Source organism: Callithrix jacchus, chromosome 9 (assembly GCF_049354715.1).
Source record: "Callithrix jacchus isolate 240 chromosome 9, calJac240_pri, whole genome shotgun sequence".
NCBI lineage: Eukaryota > Metazoa > Chordata > Mammalia > Primates > Cebidae > Callithrix > Callithrix jacchus.
Genome location: NC_133510.1, coordinates 67,474,071 through 67,498,010, shown reverse-complemented (window position 1 = coordinate 67,498,010; position 23,940 = coordinate 67,474,071). Strand labels below are relative to the sequence as shown.

Here is a 23,940-nt window from a genome sequence, read left to right as displayed (position 1 = left end):
AGACCTAGGGATTAATAATAAATCTATTTATTTGGCTGGGGGTGGGAGTAAGAGAGTTAGGAATCAGTTGTGATGGTAAGGGTGATTGGATACATGGAGATACATTGAATGAGTCAAATGGAGCAGTGTTGAGTTTTATAAAGACAGTAAAGTTAATCCTAGAATAAGCATAGATAGTCCTCCATTCTACATCTGGAGTTCCGCCTTCGAGCAGAGCCTTGCTCTCTTTGGAGGTGGGAACCCATGGGCCTCACAGCACCGCCCTCTAGTGGCTAATAAGCAGAGAGGCCAGAAGGTGGCCCCCAGCACAGCAGGCCCCACTTTCATGTTCTCTGCCCTCTTTTCTTCCTCCACCAAAATAAAGCAGATGTGGGTGGATCGGCCCACAGGTGGCTGGCTGAAGAGTTGGTAAATCTGGTCAAACGTTTAAATTGGAATCTATTGCCCATACTTACTGAGAGGAGAAATTGCTTAGATAAGGAGTAGCTAATCATACGCATTTCCCTTTTGTGTTCACTCACTCCCCGTCTCTCCGCCTGGCTTAGCCTCTGGTAGATTACCTAGAAATGTGCAGGGGCAGCAGCAGCTCTCCCTGGTTAATGGACCAGTATAGGATGAAGACACCATATTAAGGGTTTTTCCATTGTGTCAGTGAGTGTGGGAGTTGCAAAATTTGTCAAATTTGCAATGTCAGGTTTCTTCCCATTCTTTGGTCCACAGGGTTACCCCTCTTTGTCCAGCGCACAGTGGCCCGAACCATCGTTTTACAAGAGATTATTGGCAAGGGTCGATTTGGGGAAGTTTGGCGCGGCCGCTGGAGGGGTGGTGATGTGGCTGTGAAAATATTCTCTTCTCGTGAAGAACGGTCTTGGTTCCGGGAAGCAGAGATATACCAGACGGTCATGCTGCGCCATGAAAACATCCTTGGATTTATTGCTGCTGACAATAAAGGTAAGGGCTGGGCTTGGATACAGCATTTCCAGATGGAGGATGCTGGAGAAAGTGCGTAGCTGTGGGACGCACAGCTCTGTTTGCCTTCATCATTGTAACTCATAGAAAGAGAACTTGAGTATGGTCTTAGTTCCCACACTTTTCTTACGGTTTGGAGCCTTTTATTCCATGAAAAGCTTATATACAAATCCAGATTATCGAGCAAATAAACAAGCCGTTCTTAAACAGATAAACAAGATACATCCCTTCACCCTACCTGCTCAAGTTCTCTTTCTCAACATTCTCCCAAACCCACCTCCAGTGTAGTCCCTGCAGGGGCTCCAATAACCTTATTCTGGAAATCACTAGGATAGGCTAGGTGAGGTGGCTCAAGCCTATAATCCCAGCACTTTGGGAGGCTGAGGCAAGCAGATCATTCGAGGTCGGGAATTTGTGACCAGCCCAGCCAACATGGCAAAATCTGTCTCTCTTAAAAATATAAAAATGAGCCAGGCATGGTGATACATGCCTGTAATCCCAGTTACTAGGGAGGCTGAGGCAGGAGAATAGCTTGAAGCCGGGAAGCAGAGGTTGCAGTGAGCCGAGATCGTGCCATTGTACTCCAGCCTGGGCAACAAAGTGAGACTCTGTCTCAAAAATCACTAGGATGATGAATTGTAGCCTCAACCCTGGCAGGAAAGGATGACAGAAAAGCCTGCAGTCCACCAAGTGTAGCCTGTGGCCTTCAGACTCCACTCTTGGTCAGTCCTGTCCCTGAGGATTCTTCTTTCCTTCTTCCTCCTTTTATTGCTTTAGTTTTTGAGTCTCTTATGTGCCAGGCACCTTCCTATGTTTGAGGACCTCATTGACTAGCAAAGGACAACTAGTAAGGGGGATTGGAGGAGGTAAACACGAGTTGTTCTGGTGAGCACAAATTGGGGCTGAGTCACACCTGAACCTGATTGAGACAAAGATGGCAAGAGTTGATCAGGAAGAAAAACCTTCTTGCAGGGAGGGGCACTGCAGACATGTGCAAAGGTGAGGTGTTTTGGGCCCTGAAAGTAGCTTGGATGGCTGTGGGTGGAGAGGCTGGCAGAGGCCAGATTATGAGGGGCCATTTTGAGAGGATTGTATTTTTTTCTGAAGATAGTCAGTAGTAATTAAAATTTCATTCGTTGATTCAATAACATTTATTGACTGCTGTGGGCCAGAACCTCTGTTGGCTGCTTGGATCATGACCTCACAGAAGTCCCAGAAAGAAGGGGACACATGGGCAAATAGTGGCACCCAGAGTGCAGAGAGGATGCCATGAGAGACTGGCTCACATTGTGGAAGGGTCTCTCTAGCAGTTGTGACATAGCTTGCTCCTGTGTCACAGTGCAATTTAGAAGTTAGTATCTACAAAGCCTGCAGAATATGCTATTGGTTTTTCTTTCCTGAAACAACTGCAGACTCCTCATTCCTCTCGTTGCTTTGGGAGGTTGTGGCCTCCACTGCCCCGAAGCTGAGGAGCCTTAGACTCCAATACAAGGGAGGAAGGGGAAGACAAGGGTTTTTACTCCCACTGAGTAAGCTGTTCCTTTTTAAAACACTATCACCTTTTGATAAAATTTAAATCTTACATATATTTGTAAAGGATCAAATCGTATCCTCTCTTCGAATGTATTGACCAAGTCCTCAGGACTTGAGGGCTGGTTAGAGTGTGAGAATCAGTGTGCTGGGTGGGCCCCTTGTTTGTGATGAGAGAAGCCAACATGTGTACATTCCCAGGATCCATTCCCTTATTGATTCTGGCAGCTTGTGTGAGTAGGGATCAGGCTCTCAAAACCCACATTAAGGCCAGGGAAGGGGAAAAATCGGACTCCCTTGTTCTTGCCTTTTTAACATGGTGTATATATAGTATGGTGCCCTGGAATCAGTGCCAGCCTGGAATTTTGGCGATTTGAACTCAATTTCCAGTCTTCCTATTGACAATGGCATGGCTTAATTTTATTCCTGGCTTTTGGCTTTTGGTGTTTTTCTCCCTTCTCCTCTTCTCCTTCCTGCTGTTCCTAATGTAAAAGAGAAAATAAAGTGTATGCCTTCCACCTTCCATTGCCCCTCTGAAGGATGAGATGCCTCTCTGGGAATACTTGGCAGTGGGCTGTTCATGCAATGAAAAGCATTTTTTGGCCTGGAATACAATAATGCATATAGGAGATCTTGCGTACTCACAGAGGTATCATAGCCTAGTAAGAGCAACAGACTGAAAAGAAACATTACAGATGAGACAGGTGCTGTGTTTGGGCTGTACTCAGAGGGTCGCTGGGACACAGGATGTCCTCCAAGGCTTTCCTGCTTGGCGGTGGTGGATCCAGCTCCTTTTGGTTTTCTTATGCAGATGAGCAAGTCTCTTGGTCAGGATCAAAGCAGTGCTGCAGACACAGCTGGTGATAACTGTTACTTTCCCCGCATATGCCTCCTCTTTCCTGGGTACCTCACGTTTCAAATTTGGCATAATGTTCAGAATCCTCCAGCTCACCTAAAAGAAATAAGGAGCAATCCTAACAAAGAGATGGTGTTTCCCTGTCCTTACTGAGGCCCCAAACTGCTAGGCCACTATAAATGAAAGGATGCTAGAGGGGGCTTCAGGGGGCATAGAGGTGGGAAATGTGAATTCAGCAATCAAACCGGATTTTGTGTCACACATTCATCCTTTCCAACCTTCGCTGTTTTGCTGATAGTTACGCTTTTTCTGGAACTCATCTGTGGTTCTCTGCAGATAACGGTACCTGGACACAGCTGTGGCTTGTCTCTGACTATCATGAGCATGGGTCCCTGTTTGATTATCTGAACCGGTACACAGTGACAATCGAGGGGATGATTAAGCTGGCCTTGTCTGCTGCCAGTGGGCTGGCACATCTGCACATGGAGATCGTGGGCACCCAAGGTGAGTGGACTAGCCCAGGAGCAGCAAAGTGGCCTAGGCTTGAAAAGTTTGCACCGTCCTGATTTAGTTCCCGGAATTCCTTTTTACTGAGAAAGCTGGGCTGGACCTCAGGAACTCTAATTTAAAGGAAAGGAGGTTAGAGCTTTACTTGAGTGAGGTATCTACAGGCTGTTCTCTCCACCTCTGGCTTTAGAACTCCCTCAGGAACCCTATATCAATATTCAGTTACTTGTCAATCAATGGCTTGATATAGTCATTTGTTATGAAGGGAGTAATCAAGTAATCATTTCAGAAGCCCACAACAGACGTGAGAAAAATGGAACTAAAACGATAAACTAGTGTACTGGGAACATCAGTTGAGTGATTTCCATGTTCATTGTTGGGGACAGCTGGTTTAAAGGCCACTTGGTGGCTTAGATGCTGGGCTTTATTAATCTGGGAAGGTTTTCCTGGAGGAAGAAGACCTGAAGCTCTACTGTTTGTTAGCTATCATGTCGACTCTTTGGAAGATCCCTGTTCTTGTCACAGTGGCAGGTGTTGTCCTTGATGCCTGGTTGACCAGGGCCACAGCTTTTGCTGGCCACAATAGAAAACCAGCCATGAAAGTTGGGTCCTATTCCTGGTCTGTGCAGTGCCAGTTCTCATCATTGGGCCTGTGTCCTTCTGAGAGCTGGCCATCACGGCAACTTCTCTTTCATTCCTCAGCAGTTGTATACCTGAGCATATTTGCTCAAGGAAGGCGAGTAGTGGTAGTAAATATTAGTTCAGATATTAGCTAAATATGCCTGTCCTTCTATGGTCTTAGCTACATGAATGCATTTAATCCTCACAACAGTCCCATGAAGTATGTACTGTCATTCTGATTGGATGAGAAGACAGGTACAGAAGGGTAAAGTCCCTTTTTCTGGGTCACTGAGACTGTATAGTCTGGCCGCAGGGTCTGTACTTTTAACATTTATATTAAAGATCCCTGTTTTTTTCTCTGCCAGGGAAGCCTGGAATTGCTCATCGAGACTTAAAGTCAAAGAACATTCTGGTGAAGAAAAATGGCATGTGTGCCATAGCAGACCTGGGCCTGGCCGTCCGTCACGATGCAGTCACGGACACCATCGACATTGCCCCGAATCAGAGGGTGGGGACCAAACGGTAGGAGGGCGTGGCCTCTGCCCTTGCTAAGCAGCTTCTACTGAGTATCCCATGTATGCCATCTCCCATATGCGCAGGAGAAAATGTTGAAAAAGGAGGCGAGGACCTTGCTCTCAGCCTACTGAAAATTGAATGTGTACTCCCCACATTGGAATGCTGTGTTGCTGCATCTAACAGATACAAGTGCTGAGAGCACAGCTCCATAAACTGTATGCACATAGGTATTGGTGAGGTAGAGAAGGACAATCTGGAGCAAGATTTAGAAGAATAGCAGGCAACAGGTATGGCTCGGGGAAGAGGGAAAACGTTGCCATCTCCTGTGCAGAGAGCCGTAAAGGAGGCAGGAATCATGTTGTGCTTAGCGACTGGAAAGCAGATTTGCCAAACTATAGCAGAAGTAACCTAGGATGGAGATTAGGGGCACCCTTCAAGATGATGGGTCTGCTTCCCCTTCATGCAGAAGTGAGGTAAGAAGTAAGGAGCTGTGATGGCAAATTGACTTCATGAGTTGGAAATGGGACTGCCTTTTAATAGCAGAAGAGGTGGAGATCTGTTTGGTAAATGTAAATGAATTTCATTAGGATGATCCCCTGGTTTATTGTGGGGGCTGGGCTGGCTGGATTTGTAGTAATTATTCATAATTACTACTCAGAGTCACTAAGGGTGCCACTGACCATCTCTAGAACTAGTTTTGACATATCTATAGTCAGGTAAGATAACAAAAGAAGTTCAGAATGAAACTTACCGCTCAACCCATCACTGTGACTGCATTCAATTAAGTGAAAGACCCTGGTAACAACCAAATATTATGTACTGTTACTGCCCCTGTGACCCACATGACAAATATTTCTGCCAAGATATCAAAACATGCTTCAAATAAACAGGGAGTTTCACTCTTGTTGCCAGGCTGGAGTGCAATGGCACAATCTCGGCTCACTGCAGCCTCCACCTCCTGGGTTCAAGTGATTCTCCTGCCTCAGCCTGAGTAGCTGGGATTGCAGGTACCCTCCACCACACCTGGCTAATTTTTTGTGTTTTTAGTAGAGACGGGGTTTTACCATGTTGGCCAGGCTGGTCTTGAACTCCTGACCTCAGGTGATTCACCCACCTTGGCCTCCCAAAATGCTGGGATTATAGGCGTGAGCCACTGCATCTGGCCAAATAAACAAATCTTGATGGTTAAAAATAAAGATACACATCAGAGTAGCCTTGTATTGCCAAATCTATGCTGAAGTGTTTAGAATCAAATCTAAAACATGGGAGTTTGCAGTGAAGAGATGTGTGCACTTCTTCTGCCCCAAGGGACTTTATTAGGGTGATACTTTTCCACATTCAGAGGGCCCCTGAATCAATACTTTGATTTAAAGAGAGCAGTCGTCATTTTGTGACCATGTTTGTTTTGCTGTTGCAGATACATGGCCCCTGAAGTACTTGATGAAACCATTAATATGAAACACTTTGACTCCTTTAAATGTGCTGATATTTATGCCCTTGGGCTTGTATATTGGGAGATTGCTCGAAGATGCAATTCTGGAGGTACCTTTCTTTTTTGCCTTCTTTTGCTCCTACCTCCCATTCCAGGATGCTGGATCACCCAAAGTTGTTTTACTGCCCTCTTTCTTTTTACAACCCGTTAGATGCCTGTTGCCAGAGCCTGAATCATGGTTTAAGGTTCCCTTCAAAGGTGTATGGAACCTTGGAGGCAGCTGTGCTTAGGATGTGTTTATTCTTTGGAAATCAGCTTGTTGAATAGTGATGTGTGTTACAGTAACCATTCTGAAGGCTCATTTGGCTTTTAAAAACAAACATTGGCTTATTAGTCCATGGCGGTGGGGAGTGCCCAGGGTGAGGTAGGGAATGCCCGGGACATCAGAAGCAGTATATTTGAATGCAGCAGCTCCCAAGCCACATTCATGGGAAACCCTGCTGTTTCACTGTTAAAATAATAGTGCTAATTTCTAAATTTATAAAAGTGCATAGAATTTTCTTAAAATGAGTTTTTTCTTTCATAGTTAAAAATCGTTGGCATTTGTAACTTCTTATTCATGACAGAATCTAGTAAGCAATAGTATCAGCTTTAGCAGAAACCCCTCCATTTTTTTGTTTTTTTTTTTTTGAGATGGAGTTTCGTTCTTGTTACCCAGGCTGGAGTGCAATGGCGCGATCTTGGCTCACTGCAACCTCCGCCTCCTGGGTTCAGGCAATTCTCCTGCCTCAGCCCTCCTAAGTAGTTGGGATTACAGGCAGGCGCCACCATGCCCAGCTAATTTTTTGTATTTTTAGTAGAGACGGAGTTTCACCATGTTGACCAGGTTGGTCTCGATCTCTCGACCTCGTGATCCACCCGCCTCGGCCTCCCAAAGTGCAGAAACACTTTTTATTGTCAACTTGGTATATAGTACTTTATGATAACTTCCACATATTCTGCCACATGATCAAGTTCCAGAATCTTTAGAGTGCTGCCTTCAGACATTGATCTGTGATGTAAGATATTCCAGGGCAGTGAAAGTGGTTGAATTAAAAAGACCTGGTAGAGCTTGCCTCGGCAGCACATGTACTAAAATTGGAGCGATACAAAGAAGGTTAGCATGGCTTTCCGTGCAAGGAAGACACGCAAATTCCTGAAGTGTTCCATATTTTTTAAAGGCCTAGTATTCGATAGCACCACAGGGTGACTATTGTCAATAATAATTTAATTGTACATTTACAAATAACTAAAATAATATAATTGGATTATTTGTAACACAAAGTGTAAATGCTTGAAGGGATTGATGTCCCATTTTCCATGACGTGATTATTATGCATTGCATGCCTGTGTCAAAACATCTCATGTTGCACCCCATAAGTATATAAATCGGTACCCACAAAAATTAAAATCTAATCTAGAAGAAAAACTGATAGGTCTTCCAGCAGAAATGTTTTATATATTAATAGTCTTTTCTGGCTTCCATTTATGATATGTTTGGTAAAATCCAAATTATGGAAATAGTGCCCAAGTACTATTCATGGAATTGTTCCTCTTAAATTTTGATCAGTATATGTAGATAAAACAGACTAAGAAAAATCTGGTCACACAGGTCTTAAACTGTGAATAAGTTTATTTCTTCTTTCTCATGACATCCAGAAATTGAGGTTAAATATATAATAATACTTAACATTCACCACTTGCTATGTATAAACTCATTTAATCTTTACTATTACAAGTAAGAAACAAGGAGGTGCTATTATCATTGCCATTTTACAGATGAAGAAAATGAGTCAGAGAGGTTGGGAAATTTGTTCAAGGTCACATAATATTTTAGTAAATGAGGGTTCAGGCTCAAACAGGCTGAGGCCAGGCCTTAAGCCTGTAACTACCCTTTAGGTAATTTCCAAGTCAAATTCTCTGTTTAAAAATATTTCCCGAGGCTGGGTACTGTGACTCAATCTGTAATCCCAGCACTTTGGGAGGCCAAGGTGGGCTGATAGCCTGAGCGGAGAAGTTCAAGACCAGCCTGGACAACATGATGAAACTTTGTCTCTACAAAAATAAAAAAATTAGCTGGACATAAAGGCCAGATATGGTGGCTCACGCCTGTAATCCCAGCATTTTGGGAGGCTGCGGCAGGCATATCACTTGAGGTCAGGAGTTCGAGACCAGCATGGCCAGTGTGGTGAAACCTCATCTCTACTAAAAATTAGCTGGGCGTGGTACCAGGCGCCTGTAACCCCAGGTACTAAGGAGGCTGAAGCAAGAGAATCACTTAAACCAAGGAGGCAGAGGTTGCAGTGAGCCAAGATCACAACCACTGCATTACAGCCTGGATGACACAGCGAGACTCCATCTCAAAAAAAAAAAAAAAAAAAAAAAAAAAAAAAAAATTGGCCTGTGTGGTGACCCATGCTACATGTGAGGCTAAGGTAGGAGGATGGCTTAAGCCCAGGAGGTCAAGGCTGCAGGGAGCCATGATCACACTGCACTCTAGCCTGGTGACAGATTAAGACCCTGTCTCAAGCCAAAAACCAAAAATAAATAAAAAACAATATTTTCCATCCGGGCACACTAGCTCATACCTGTAATTCCAGCATTTTGGGAGGCAAAGCAGGAGGATCCTGTGAGGCCGGGAGTTAGAGATCAGCCTGTACAACATGGTGAGACTCCATCTCTATTTAAAAAAAAATTTTTTTTCACCATTAGCTCAACGCAGCAGGGTTTTTTTGTTTGTTTTTCTCTTCTGGAAAAGGGCTTGAGAAAATTACAAAATGGCTTTCTATTTTTTTTAAGACAGGGTCTCTCTTCGGCACAGTCTTAGCTCACTACAATCTCTGCCTCCTGGATTCAAGCTAGTCTCCTGCCTCAGCCTCCTGAGTAGCCACACCCAGCTAATTTTTGTATTTTTAGTAGAGATGGGGGTTTCGCCATGTTGGCCAGGCTGATCTCGAACTCCTGACCTCAGGTGATCAGCCCGCCTCAGCCTCCCAAAGTGCTGGGATTATAGTGAGCCACTGTGTCAGGCCTAAATTGGCTTTTTAAAATTAACTTTTTATTATGGAAAATCCTTAAGTTTGTGACTCTAAAAGATGAGGACTTTAAAAATGCAATGCTATCACCACACTTTAAAAAATGAACATTAGGGGTCAGGTGCTATGGCTCACTCTTGTAATCCCAGCACTTTGGGAGGCCAAGGTGGGTGGATCACCTGAGGTCAGGAGTTAAAGACCAGCCTGGCCAACATGGTGAAACCCCATCTCTACTAAAAATACAACAATTAGTAAGAACATTAATGCTTTTTTTTTTTTTTGAGACAGAGTCTCACCCTGTCACCCAGACTGTATTGCAGTGACATGATCACAGCTCACTGCAACCTCCACCTCACCAGGCTCAGGTGAACCTCCCACTCCAGCCTCCCAAGTAGCTTGGGACTACAGTGCACCACCATGCCCTGCTAATTTTTGTATTTTTTGTAGAGACAGGGTTTTGCCATGTTGCCCAAGCTGATCTTGAACTCCTGGGTTCAAGCAGTCCTTCCACCTTGGCCTCCAAAGTGCTGGGATTACAGGTGTGAGCCATTGTGCCTGGCAAACATTAATTTTTAGTATCATTTAACGTCTAGTTAGTGTTGAGATTTCCCCAATCTCCTAATTTTTTTTTCTTTTTTTATTACTGGTCCCAATCTCCTAATTTTTTAAGGCAATTTGTTCTCAAATTAGGATTCCAGTAAGTTTTATTCCCTGCAGTTGATGAATACACCTCTTACATCTCTTCTTGTCCTCATGTTCCCCCTCATTTTTTTCTTCTCACTCTGTTTTTTCAGAGAATCCAGGTCATTTGTCTTGCAGAGTTTCCCAGGCTAGATTTTGCAGATTGCCTAGGTAGAGTTCACACATTCTACTTTTCTTGGTATTTCCTGTGAATTGGTAGTTAGATCTGGCAGCTAAAATCATTTCTGGGGGTTTGGGGGCACATATCCTTCACAGGGGTTATTCTGTCCCGTGACAAGTTGCATCGTGTTGGTTCTCTATTTTTGTGTCATTTACATCCCATGGCGATATTGTCCAAATTAAGTGAATGATTACTTCCCCTGCATATTTGTTTGGTTCCCATGATGTATAGTTGGAATAGGAAAGGCAGAAAAATACTTGATTCTTTCCACTTATTTACCATTTTTCAAAATAATGAGGTTGTTCTGTAGCCTCCTGCTGAGGTGACTGAGGTTTCCTTTTTTAGACTTTAAAGTATTTGTTTCCATTGAAGTTATTTGTCTTGGTACTGAAATGTTCCCGTCTTTGTCCAGTTGGGAGCTTATCAAGTTGGTGCCTTTTGATGTGACCCCAGTAGTCTCCGACAGATTTCTTGCTTCGGCTATAAAAAAGATGTTCCTGGCTACTCTTGTGTATTTCTTTTTATTTAGTTGTTTTGTTTTGTTTGAGACACAGTCTTGCTCTGTGGTCCAGGCTGGAGTGCAGTGGCACGATCTCTGCTCACCGCAACCTCTGCCCCCAGGATTCAAGCAGCTCTCCTGCCTCATTCTCCTTAGTAGCTGGGACTGCAGGTGTGCACCACCATGACTGATTACTTTCTGTATTTTTAGTAGAGATAAGGTTTCACCATGTTGGCCAGGCTGGTCTCAAACTCCTGACCTCGAGTGATCAGCCTGCCTTGGCCTCCCAAAATGCTGGGATTACAGGCATGAGCCACTATGCCCAGCCCCTCTTGTGTATGTCTTGTTCCATACTTAGAATTAACTAACTTTCCAAGGAACCTTAGGTTGAAGTGGTATTTACTTGTGGTGTTTACAATGTGGGTGTTGTCATTGGCCTCTGAGTAATCTTTTCCTGCTGTTGATAACTCAGGTAGATATTTTCTTTTCTCCCAGGAGTCCATGAAGAATATCAGCTGCCATATTACGACTTAGTGCCCTCTGACCCTTCCATTGAGGAAATGCGAAAGGTCGTATGTGATCAGAAGCTGCGTCCCAACATCCCCAACTGGTGGCAGAGTTATGAGGTAGGAAACCTGCCTCTTGCAGCTTTCCCATCAGCCTGATTTCTTCACCTTAGGAAAGGGTTTCTTGACAATGGGGTCAGCCCCCAGAGGTGCCCCCTGAGAGTGTCAGTTATTATTTACTCTTAGATGCTATTATACATATACCAAGCCCTTTAGAGCTGCAGTCTCTTGTCCTGGACACTGTTGGGTGCCATTTGGAGTTGACAGCCTAGTAGAAGAAAAGCCTTTGGGCCAGGTGTGATGGCCTAGGCCTATAATCCTAGCACTTTGAGAGGCCGAGGCAGGAAGATGGCTTGAGTTCAGGAGTTCACGACAAACCTGAGCAATGTAGGGATACCCCATCTCTACAAGAAATAAAAAATTAGCAGGCTTGGTGTTGCACCACCTGTAGTCCCAAGTACTCGAGAGGCCGAGGTGGGAGGATTGCTTGAGCTCAGGACGTCAAGGCTGCAGTGTGCCATGACTGGGCCACTGCACTCCAGCCTGGGCAACAGAGCAAGACCCTATCTCATAAAAGAAAAAGGAAAAGGCTTTGTCCCCAAGACACAGATGAGGGAGGTGGTCAACAAGCAACAAAAACAACCCAGAGCTGTTAAACACCAAACTAGGAAAGCGCCTCTGGAGCCGGAGCTGAGCTCCACGGAAGAGCGATGAGGTGTCCATAAGAGAAGGCCTGAGACCAGGCAGAGGAGGAGGTGGACAGGCCTGTGAGGAAAGTGGTCTTTCCAGAAGCTCAGAAGGGAGGTGGTGATGCGTATATGACAGGGTTGGGATTGGGGTGGAGAATGTGAATTTGGGAGTGATGGCAGATGAAATCAGGGGTGTGGGGGAACAACGTTTGGTGGAAATGATTGATAAGAGGACATGTTTGTGACATACATCCTAATAAACATGGACTTTAGGTCTTAAGAGTCTTCAGGGGAACAGGATTTGCCTTGCTAAGTGCTCATGGGCCTCCTTTTCACTCATGGGTCTGCCTTTCCTTTTACTTATTTTTTCTTAACCTGATTGAGGTGTGATTGACAAATGAAATTGTGACAAAGGTGTACAAGGTGCTGATTTGATACGTGTGTGTATTGTGGCATGATTACCACACTCAATGAGCACATCTGTACCCTCACCTCGTTGCCTGTGTGTATAGCAAGAGCTGTTGAGACCTATTCTCTTTGCACATTTCAGGTGTTCAGTGTTGTTGACTCTAGTCACCTTGCTGTCCAGTAGAGCCCCAGAACTTACCTAGTTAAGTAAGGAGAGGTTGGCTCTGCCTTTAAAGAGTCTAACCACTAGAGGGCATTTCTGCATTTAAGAACAAAATTGCATCTAAGCTGATGCTTTCCTGTTGCATAATATAGCAGCATTTCTCGCTTGGAACCCTCAGGGCAGGGTTTGCTTCCCTGGGCAGGTGAGACTGAAGGAGCTGGCCTTTAGATGCAGCGTTTGCTTTCACTTGTGCAAGCTGTCCCTTAAAAGGAAGAACCAAAGGGACAGGGAGCCTTGCAGAGCATTTCCCTAAGGTCAGCCAGTGGGTGGAGGAGGTGGAGCTGCCAGACTCTGCCCTGAGCAGGAGGTGGCAGGGAAATGAGTGACAGCCTAGGGACTAGCAAGGCTTCTCCAGGGCATGGCTGAGCTGATGGCCCCTGGGTCTCTCTGTGCAGGCGCTGCGGGTGATGGGGAAGATGATGCGAGAGTGTTGGTATGCGAATGGCGCTGCCCGCCTCACGGCCTTGCGCATCAAGAAGACCCTCTCTCAGCTCAGCGTGCAGGAAGACGTGAAGATCTAACTGCTGCCTCTCCGCACAGAGCTCCTGGCAGCGAGAACTACGCACAGCTGCCGCGTCGAGCGTACGATGGAGGCCTACCTCTCGTTTCTGCCCAGCCCTCAGTGGCCAGGAGCCCTGGCCCACAAGAGGGACAGAGCCCGGGAGACTCGCTCACTCTCATGTTGGGTTTGAGACAGACACCTTTTCTATTTACCTCCTAATGGCATGGAGACTCTGAGAGCAAATTACGTGGAGAACTCAATGCCACAACTCGAACTGGTTGTAGTGGGAAGTCCCGCGAAACCCGGTGCATCTGGCATGTGGCCAGGAGCGGTGAAGGGGGCCTGGGAGGGCCAGGAGGAGCCGAGGTGTTGCCAGTGCTAAGCCGCCCTGAGGGTTTCCTTCGGGGACCAGCCCACAGCACCCCAAGGTGGCCCAGAGGAACCAGAAGTGCAGCAACCCCTCTCACAGGCGGCTCTGAGCCGCGCACTCCCCTCCTCCCTGGGATGGACACCCGGGGGGACTGCCAGTGGAGACAGAATCTGCCGCTTGTCTGTCCAGCCGTGTGTGCATGTGCCGAGGTGCGTCCCCCGTTGTGCCTGGTTTGTGCCATGCCCTTACACGTGTGTGTGAGTGTGTGTGTCTGTAGGTGTGCACTTACCTGCTTGAGCTTTCTGTGCATGTGCAGGTCAGGGGTGTGGTCGTCATGCTGTCCGTGCGTGCTGGTGCCTCTTTTCAGTAGTGAGCAGCATCTAGTTTCCCTGGTGCCCTTCCCTGGAGGTCTCTCCCTCCCCCAGAGCCCCTCATGCCACAGTGGTACTCTGTGTCCAGCAGGCTGCTCTGCCCACCCCAGCATCAGCACAGCTCTCCTCCTCCATCTCTGACTGTGGAACCAAAGCTGGCCCAGTTGTCCGTGACCGAAGAGGCTTTTGGGCCAAAATGTGAGGGAGGTGGGTGGGATTGGGCAGGGAAGGAATCCTGGCAGAAGTCTTGGGTGTTGTCAGTGTCAGCCGTGGGAAATGAGCCAGCCCAAGGGCATCATCCTCAGCAGCATCGAGGAAGGGCCGAGGAATGTGAAGCCAGATCTCGGGACTCAGATTGGAATGTCACATCTGTCTTTCATCTCCCAGATCCTGGAAACAGCAGTGTATATTTTTAGTGGTGGTGGTGGGTTTGGGGTGGGAAAGGGAAGGGTGGGCAAGGAGTGGGGAGGGAGTCTGGGGTGGGAGGGAGGCATCTGCATGGGTCTTTTACTGGACTGTCTGATCAGGGTGGAGGGAAGGTGAGAGGTTTGCATCCACTTCAGGAGCCCTTCTAAAGGGAATGGCCTGAGCCAAACACATTATTTAACCTGAGTATAGTATTTAATGAAGCCTAGAAGCACGGCTGTGGGTGATTTGGTCAGCATATCTTAGGTGTATAATAACTTTGAAGCCATAACTTTTAACTGGAGTGGTTTGATTTCTTTTTTTAATTTTATTGGGAGGGTTTGGATTTTAACTTTTTTTAATGTTGTTAAATATTAAGTTTTTGTAAAAGGAAAACCATCTCTGTGATTACCTCTCAATCTATTTGTTTTTAAAGAAATCCCTAAAAAAAAAAAAAAAAAAAAATCTCCAATCGAACGCACATAGCTCAATCACACTGGAAATGTTTGTCCTTTCACCTGAGCCTGTTCCCACTCAGCAGTGAGCTTTCCTCTTTGCCCTGTGGCTCAGTCTCTCTCGAATATTGTCCCCACCCCCACCCAATTCCATGAGTGGCTTTTGCTCTAGGGTCCTTTTGTGCACTGTCCAGCTGGTTGCACCTTCTCCAGGCATTTCTTCGACAAATGTGTGTGAAGTGCCTGCTGGGTGCCAGGTGCTGGGAATACATCTGTGAACAAGACATGCTTGGGTCCTACTCCTGGAGCACTGAAAAAAAGAGCTGATTCAAGTAAGTAGGTGCCTGTTTTGAGACCAGAAGGTTTCATAATTGGTTCTACAACTTTTTTGAGCCTAGAATTACTGTTCTTATGTAAGATCACTGAAGAAAGAGGAACCCCCACAACCCCTCCGCAAAGAGACCAGAGGCAGGTGATGAGACCTGGGGTTTAGAACCTAAGGTGAGACCCCAAATCACTGCATTCGTTCTGAGCCCCCTTCCTGTCCCCAGGGGAGGTATATTGTGAATGCAGCCTTAGAGTATCTCTGCCTCCAACCCAGCAGTTCTCTGCCAAAGCCTGTGGAGGAGGAAGAGCCCTGTCCCTGCCCTCAGGCTCCCCAGTGCTCTTGGCCCTTCTATTTATTTGCCCGATTATTGCTTCTTTCCTTGCATTAAAGGAGATCTTCCCCAAACGCTTGGGCCAATTTACTGGCCACTAATTTTGTTTAAATACCATTGTGTCACTGGGGAGACGGTCTTTACCCCTGCTGACCTCCTGCCTGTCCGCCCTGCAGCAGAACCTTGGCGGGTTATAGGTGATGATGGAACTTAGACTGCTCTGCCCAGAGTCACAAGTAGCCTCTGGCATCTACCAACACATGTCCACTCCCAAGCCACTAGCCCACTCCCCAGGTGGCCCTTCTGCCCTTACCCCACACACAGTCCAGCTCTTCCACCTCTGGGGAAGATGGAGCAGGTCTTGGAAGCTCCTGCACCCACCCCTGCCACTCTTAACACTAAGTGAGAGTCTGGGAGAAACTGAAGACGTGTTTTTGGCCCCCTGAGGCTAACCCTGATCCACAGTGCTACCTGCACCTCTGGATTCTGGATTCACAGACCAAGCCCGTTCTTACGTCGCCATAAAGGCCCCCGAACGGCATTCTCGGTACTTCTGTTTGTTTTTGTACATTTTATTAGAAAGGACTGTAAAATAGCCACTTAGACACTTTACCTCTTCAGTATGCAAATGTAAATACATTGTAATATAGGAAATCTTTTGTTTTAATATAAGAATGAGCCTGTCCAATTTCTGCTGTACATTATTAAAAGTTTTATTCACAGAGCTTCTCTGGTGCCATCTGTCCCACATATGTAGCGCGGCCACCCAGCTTTTGTCAGGGGAGTTGGAAACGAGGTGGATGTTGTAGGGCCAGGGTCTGGTGCTCACCCTAGCTGTAGCAGACCCTAGCAAGAGGAGCGCTGATCCGAACGTCGTGGGTCTGCTTGGGACTGTTGCTTTGTTTTCCTAGAGGGCCAGTCTGGTGTGTTAAGAGAAGACACCACGCACCCTTTTTTGCTTTGTCTGACTTGGTCTTCTCTCATTTTTTTTCTATTTACAAAAGAGGGTCATACTCTTGATTAGTCACAGTCACGTCTCAGGCATGAGCCCTCCTCTTGAGCTGAAGTACAGTTGTGAGTTCTGGGATGCTTAAGTGACTTTGATGTGGGAGTCTTCAGTGGTTACTTTGGTATTCTCAGCCTGTAGTGGGTGTGTGAATGTCCTCTCTCTAAGCTGAGGGGATCTCAAGTCCTACAATCATAGTCTTCAGTTTAGGTGAGACCCGCATAATCTCCTAGTTCACCGTCAGGCACTCGACTTCCCTGTGATGTGCCTGTCAAGTGCCTGTGTGGCCTCCTGCTAATGCAGGACCACAGCTCCATCTGAAGGCTCCGTGGCTCAGCGAAAAACTTTGGTAGAACTGGGCAACTTCCTTGAGACTTCTACAGGGTTTTCAAAGCAGTTCTCTCTTCCCTTATAAGTTCCCTTAAAATATTTGAAGGCAGGCCAGGCGCAGTGGCTCATGCCTGTAAACTTTGGAAAGCCGAGGCAAGTGGATCACAAGGTTAGGAGTTTGAGACCCGCCTGGCCAATATGGTGAAACCCCGTCTCTACTAAAAATACAAAAATTAGCTGGGCATGGTGGCATACACCTGTACGCAGCTACTCAGGAGGCTGAGACAGGAGAATCCCTTGAACCAGGAAGGCAAAGGTTGCAGTGAGCTGAGATCATGCCACTGTACTCCAGCCTGTGCAACAGAACAAGACCCCATCTCAAAAAAAAAATAAAAGGTGGCAGTCATTGTGAATCTTTTGGCAAAGCTTGGAGTTTCTTTAGTTAATATTAGCGAATACTTAACTGAAAACTTACTGTGTACTAAGTAAGCAATGTGCCAAAACTTTCTTTACATATATGGAACTGTTTTAATTCTCAGAGCAACCATTTGAGATGGGCATTATTCTCTTCTCTTTATGGATTAGGAAACGGAGGTTTAGAGAAGTCAAATAAGTTGCCCAAGATCACGTAGGTCACGGGTGGAAAAGACCTTGGGTTCAAGATGTTGCCCACAGAGCACACCCCTTCCCACTGCACTGTCCTGCACTGGTTCCGTGTTCCTCACCCAGGCTGGCTGCTCTCTTGAACCTAGCTAGAGCCTGGGGCCAGAAAGGACATGTACATAATGTTCCATCCAGGTGTTAGCAGACATCGCAACTAGAACAAGAATCCCAGACTGTGTTTGATACGTGCCCACAGATCCCATCCCAGGACTGCATCTCATCTCTTGATTGAGTAAAATCCAGCTATCCTCTTCCTCATTCCTGGATAAGGGAAGCTGAACTCAAGTGCAGTACCTTATAGTTTTATGCTAATAAACTTCACTGTAGACCATGCCCATTGCTCCAGCCTGTCACACTATTTTTAAATCCTGATTATTACCCGGAGTTTTTCATTGTTCTGAGTTTTCCTTGTCTGGACTCAGCTGGGCTGAGAAAAGTAACTTACTCCTAAAAGTTTGCTTCAAGTTTGGCATCTATACCAATAACCTAATCAGCTGCTAATTACATTGTTCTTGTGTCCTGGCCATAATTTTTTATTTCTATTTTAAAATTTATTTAGACAAAGACTCTTGTTGCCCAGGCCAGAGTGCAGTGGCACACTCTCGGCTCACTGCAACCTCCAGGGTTCAAGCAATTCTCCTGCCTCAGCCTCCCAAATAGCTGGGATTACAGGTACCAGCCACCACACTCAGCCAATTTTTGTATTTTTAGTAGAGATGGGGTTTCACCAGGTTGGCCAGGCTGGTCTCAAACTCCTGACCTCAGGTGATCCGCCCACCTTGGCCTCCCAAAGTGCGGGGATTACAGGTGTGAGCCACGGCGCCCAACCTATTTATTATTTTAAATAGAGACAGGGTCTCCCTTTGTTGCCTAGGCTGGTTTTGAACTCTTGACTCCGGGGAATACCCCCTCCTCTGCCTCCCAAGGTGCTGGGATTACAGTCATGAACCACTTCACTTGCCCCACAGTTTTTAGATGGATGGAGACAGCAGAAGAAGCCCAAGTCCTTTGCTAAAGTATCACTGTGGCTGCTGCATCTCTTTGATCTATCTACCTGTTTGCTGGAAGGAAATACAAAGTGCTTTGTAGCGAATCTCTGCCTGGTTCAAATGAAGGCCCCTTACAGGCCATCCTGTGAATAGTCATCTTGCCAGGCATGGACCTAAAATTCACTAGGCTACGATTGCAGGCTCAACTCTGCCACTTTGAAAATCAAACGGCAACCATTTTGGTGCCTCTTCTGTGCCTTTGAAGGTTGCCAGCAGTGTTTCATCTTAGTAAGGCCTGTGACACAGGAGACTTCATTTGAGTGTTGTATCACTTGAGTTATTGTTTCATGTATCTTAAATTTCCGTCCCCTAGGCCATATGTCTTCTGATCTTTACAGGCCTGAGAACATGCTTGCTAAACACAACCAAACCAAAATGAGGAATGATGGAGTTCCAGAGACTGAGGAACATAAGAAGGATGCACAACACAGGTGACAGAACTGGGGAGAAGCCCCGCGGGGTCAGGCCAGGGACAGTGTTACTCTCCAGGGTTCTCCAGAGAAACAGAATCGATAGGATGGATGGACAGACTAGAGTGAGAGAGAGAGCGGACTCATGGTAGTGAGAGCTGCAAGGCAGGGTGGCAGAGACCCAGGGAAGAATTGGCGTTTCGGCCTGGGAGCAGAATCCTTTCTCAGGAGACTTCAGCCTTTGCTTCTAAGGCTTTCAATTGATTGGGTGAGATCCACCCACATTATGGAGGGTAATATGCTTTACTCAAAGTCTACTGATTTAAATGTTAATCACGTCTCAAATACCTTCACAGCAACAACTGGAATGGCATATGACAAAACACCTGGCCACTATGGCCTGAAAGTTATTGGGGACTCCATGGTCAGAGGATGGGATTTAAGGATTATGGAAGATATCCCTAGGTCCTTCTGAGAATTATTGGAAATCAAAATGGGGGTTTAGGACAGTTTAAGGAACAATTGGGTAGACTGGGCTCTTAGTATTTGTCGAGCAACCTTAATGAATGGAGTGGTAGGTAGCATAGAAAGCTATGGCGAAACCCCATCTCCACTAAAAATACAAAAATTAGGCGTGATGGCACACACTTGTAGTCCCAGTTACTCAGGAGGCTGAGTCAGGAGAATTGCTTGAACCTGGGAGGTGGAGGTTACAGTGAGCTGAGATTGCGCCACTGCACTCCAGCCTGGGTGAGAGAGCAAGAGAGCAAGACTCAGTCTCAAAAAAAAAAAAAAAAAAGGTCAGGAATTCATCCTGGGGCCAGAAATGGCAAATACGTAGCACCAATGCTGTCATACCTGCACCTCAGCCTGTACTAATCTATCAGTAATTTGTCCTCTTGAGTTGATCTCTACATTTTTCTCAGCAGTGTACTTACTATCCCATAAGTTGAAACATACTTGCCATTCTCAATGTAGGGAGTAGGCCATTGGAGGGTGTCTTGGTCAGCTCTGGCTGCTGTTTTTAAAAGTACCTTAGATTGCTGGCTGAGCATGGTGGCTCATGCCTGTAATCCAAGCACTTTGGGAGACCAAGGTGGGTGGATCACTTGAGGTCAGGAGTCCAAGACTAGCCTGGCCAACGTGGCGAAACCCCATTGCTACTAAAAATACAAAAATTAGCTAGGCATGGTGGTGCACACCTGTAATCCCAGTTATTTGGGACGCTGAGGCAGGAGAATTGCTTGAACCTGGAGGTGGAGGTTGCAGTGAGCTGCACTCCACCCTAGGTGACAGAGTGAGGCAGAATTAAAAAAAAAAAAAAGTACCTTGGATTGGGTAATTTATAAACAATATAAATGTACTGCTTACAGTTCTGGAAGCTGGGAAGTCTCAGATTGAGGGATCAGCAGGCTCAGTGTCTGGTGAGGACCTGTTCTCATAGATGGCTCTTTCTGTGTCCTTATATGGTGGAAGGGGGAAACAGATTCCCTCAAGCTTCTTTTATAAGGGTATTAATACCATTCATGAGGGCAGAGCCCTCATGACCCAATCACCTCCCAAAGGCGACATGTCTCAATACTGTCACATTGGGTATTAGGTTACAACATAGAGATTTTGGAAGGACACCAGCATTCAGACCATGGCAGAGGGTTTTAAGCAAAGGAGCAATGTGATCCTGTTTGTCTTTTGGGAAAATCAGTGCTGACTTTAGAAAGGAATTGCAGTGGTGGTAGAACAAGAAAGCTGGGAAGAACAGGAGAGACAGTGGATAGAATACACAGGTTTGAGGCATAATCAGATGTGAACGGCGAGGGAAAGAGGGGAGCTATTCAGTTTGGAGTAAATGAGAGGATCTTAGCCTGGCAGTTTTGCATATCTGTTTGGGGGTTGGGAGGTTGGCGCACAACAGCTGAGTGAGTGTATTTGCCAAGAGGAAAGAGATCTAGGCAGCATGGGGCCCTAAGAACTGCCATTCTCTTTCTTTGCTATGTGCACCTGTTCTAAAATGATGTGGTGTAAGATAACATATACCTTCTGTCTTAGGAGTTGTGTGCAGATGCTGTAGGAAACCTGGAGACTTAACCTTCCTTCTGCCATTCCAACCCGTTCATGCCAGAGATGCCCTGCCATTTTCATCCAAGAGGCCAGATGGTCCCTGGCCTTTGAACAGGACTAGACCCAGAGACCACCCACATTCAATGCAAATAAACTGCAACATCTACCTGGACCCCACTCCCAGAACCCCTAGGATCAGATCTTTGGGCTATGCCAGGTCAGCCCTACTGCTAGATTCCCTCTTCTAGGCCCCCGGACACATACACTGTCCCATGGAAATGGTCGGGCAAGAGGAGCCACGAAGGAAAACAGCCACTCCCTGCCCAGCCAGCTGCCCACCAGCTGTCCACCGCCCACGAGAGGCGATGTCATGCAACTGGGGGCCCAGCCCCTCATTCCTGACAGACCAGAGAGCCAGCTGAGCCCCAGGCCCGCTCCCTCCCCGCTCCCCAGCTTAGGAGCAGTGGCAATACTCAGTGAGGAGCTCCCAGTGAACTATTCATCCCTGCCAGTTCCGGGCCCCGCTACTGGACAAGGCCCATGCTAGAGCTCTGAGACTTAGGTTAGATTCCAGAGGGACCAGCTCTGGCCCAAGTGCTCTGACCTCCTCATGGACCCTAGAGCTTCAGCTGCTCAGTGGAAGACTCAGCTGCCCCAGTTTCCTCCGGGGGCGCGGGGGGGGGGGGGTTGCTGACTGTTCCACAGCCAGGCGAGGGCTTGTCCTGAAGAGAGGGGGTGTTACCTAGGCCTTATCCATTAGCTGGGTCCCCACCGTCTAAGCCCCACCCCAGGCCAGCCAGGAGTGTCAGGAGCCAGAGCAGGCAGAGCAAAGGGAGGGAAATCTGAGAGCTTATTCTGAAAGAGGCTTGCTTGGGAAGAAGGTACAGATTGAGTACAGATGTCTGAGGAGCCAGAGTGGTGGACGTTTTGCAAGGAGGCTTCCTGGAGGGAGGAGGAGGGGGATGTGTCCTGGTATGAAGTTGCAGGTGGCGTGCAGAATGCTTCCCCCACCACCAAGCTTTAAAGGGCTGCAGAAGATAGGATAAGAAGAACAGATGTTAGCCAAGAGACTCAGGCTTAGGAGGAAGCTGTGGAGAGTTGGAGAAGGCAAAGCTTTAGAGGCCACATATATACTGCCTGGCATTTGAAGGTTAGTGCACCAAGAAGGCCTTCCAGCTGTCTGCCTTCTGCCTGCTGAATTTCACCTGCAGCAGCAGCAGCTTTGATGCAAAAAACAACTTCCTAACTGACAGGTGTGAGATTCCAGAACTCAGTGACCAAAGTGGAGCTTGGCATCTCAGTTGTGCACAGATCCTCTTGGGAGAAAGAGGAGCCATGGGGGATCCTGAAAAAGGGCTGGGATTCCAGGTGGAGTCTGGTACCAGCCAGCCAGCCTTTCTGCCTGGCTTGAAGATTTTCCACAAAAAGACTCATGGCCACCAGAGGGCATCACCACTCCACAGTGTGGCATCGTGGGCTCCCTGGCCCATCCCTGGAGAAATGGGGGAGACTGGGAGGAGGAAGCAGGCAGGGATCTCTGAGCTCTGGGGAGCTACCAACAGCTGAATTAAACAGCCTCTGGAGTCAGAAGACCTGAGTTCTAGTCCCTGTTATGATTCTGTCTTTCTTTCCCTGGCATCAGTTGCCTCTGTTAAATGAGGGCACAATATCCTTTCCAGACTGTACGGCCGTTTTTGGCTCTGAAATCCCAGGATTTAAGGAAATCACACGAAGGGCTTGACAAAAATTGCTTTACCTAGGTCCACCCTTACTCTGGGGTTCTCTAGGGCTTTCTCCCTGGCAGGAGTAAACGAGGTGTGAATTTCAGTCCTTTGGTGGTGTTCGCTCGCTTGGAGGCCTAGAGGTGGGCTCCCCTGCATAAACTGAGGGGAAGTCAGCCTCCACGTCAGCTGAAGGAAGAATGGCTCCACAGGCTGTTAGACACAGGGGCTGTGCCACACCAGTGGCGTCCACTTCTCCAGGTTTCAGGCAAGGAGATGTGTCCATTAGGTAACCCTCTGTGATAGCTGGGGAGTGGGGGGCTCCTTCACAGAGGAGGTTGTGCAAGATGTCCTTTTGCCAGGTCCCTTCGGGGATAAGCAATGGAATGAACGGAATATATATCATTGCCTCTCCACTTTGTGCCTCCCCCTCCCGCCCCTCACAGATGCCGTCTGTCAGGAGCAGGCAACAGACGGTCCCGGGGTCCATCTGTGCTAATGCTTCACAATAGAGTCCCATGTTTCCCCACCGACACCCCCTCGGCCCCTCAGCTGATGGTCACTTGGTGGTGCCAAGGCGGGATGTGGGAGGAGGGAGAAGAAGGCATTAAGAGAGCTACCTCTTAGCTCCTGGCAGTCCTCAATCCACCCCGGCCCCCCACCCAACAAGCATCCTGCCATCTGGACTTGTGCAATCACTGAGGGGTGGAAAAGCACCCTCTTCCACCCACACCTCTGGTAGGGATGGAGCCCAGAGGACTGGGGGTGGGGAGGAGAACACAGAGTCAAGGAGACTAGAGAAGGAAGAAAGGAGACTAAGCCAGGTAAGAGAACGGAGACAGGCAGGAGGCAGAAAGCTTTTCCTGCCTTCACAGGTGGACGTGGCCATTGCCCCCCTGTGCTCCTTATGCCACGTGTCTAACACAGCACACGTGCAAGGTACCACTCCCTAGCAGGCCAAGAGCCTCTGTAACCCCAGTGCCCGGCCAGTACCTGGCACAGTGCAGGGCTCGAACGTTGGACAGCATCACAGAGTGGTTAGACTCCAGACTCTGGAACCAGGCTGTCTGGCTTTGAATTTCAGCTCTGCTGCTGAGTGACTTAGGGCAAGTTACTTACCTTCTCTGGGCCTCAGTTTCTCCAACTGTAAGGGAGGATGATGGTGCTTACTTCATAGGGCTGTTAGAAG

At 47.2% G+C, this 23,940-nt stretch overlaps 1 protein-coding gene and 1 non-coding gene across 3 annotated transcripts in view; both read left to right on the top strand.

Annotated features, from left to right (window-relative positions):
* Positions 1–16,238, top strand: part of ACVR1B (activin A receptor type 1B) — a 42,370-nt gene extending 26,132 nt beyond the window's left edge. The window contains exons 4-9 of one of the 2 annotated variants that reach the window (XM_002752485.5): positions 721–951; positions 3,692–3,859; positions 4,849–5,005; positions 6,417–6,541; positions 11,362–11,492; positions 13,148–16,238. In XM_002752485.5, the coding sequence (XP_002752531.1) occupies positions 721–951; positions 3,692–3,859; positions 4,849–5,005; positions 6,417–6,541; positions 11,362–11,492; positions 13,148–13,273 (938 nt within the window). In that variant the 3' untranslated portion in view covers positions 13,274–16,238. The remainder of the gene's footprint in view (positions 1–720; positions 952–3,691; positions 3,860–4,848; positions 5,006–6,416; positions 6,542–11,361; positions 11,493–13,147) is intronic. The other variant, XM_035256710.3, reaches the window with a different exon arrangement.
* On the top strand, positions 7,539–7,646 carry LOC118144623 (U6 spliceosomal RNA). The gene has a single exon (XR_004729388.3). It is a non-coding gene; the product is annotated as a U6 spliceosomal RNA (small nuclear RNA).
* Positions 16,239–23,940: the final 7,702 nt, after the last annotated feature.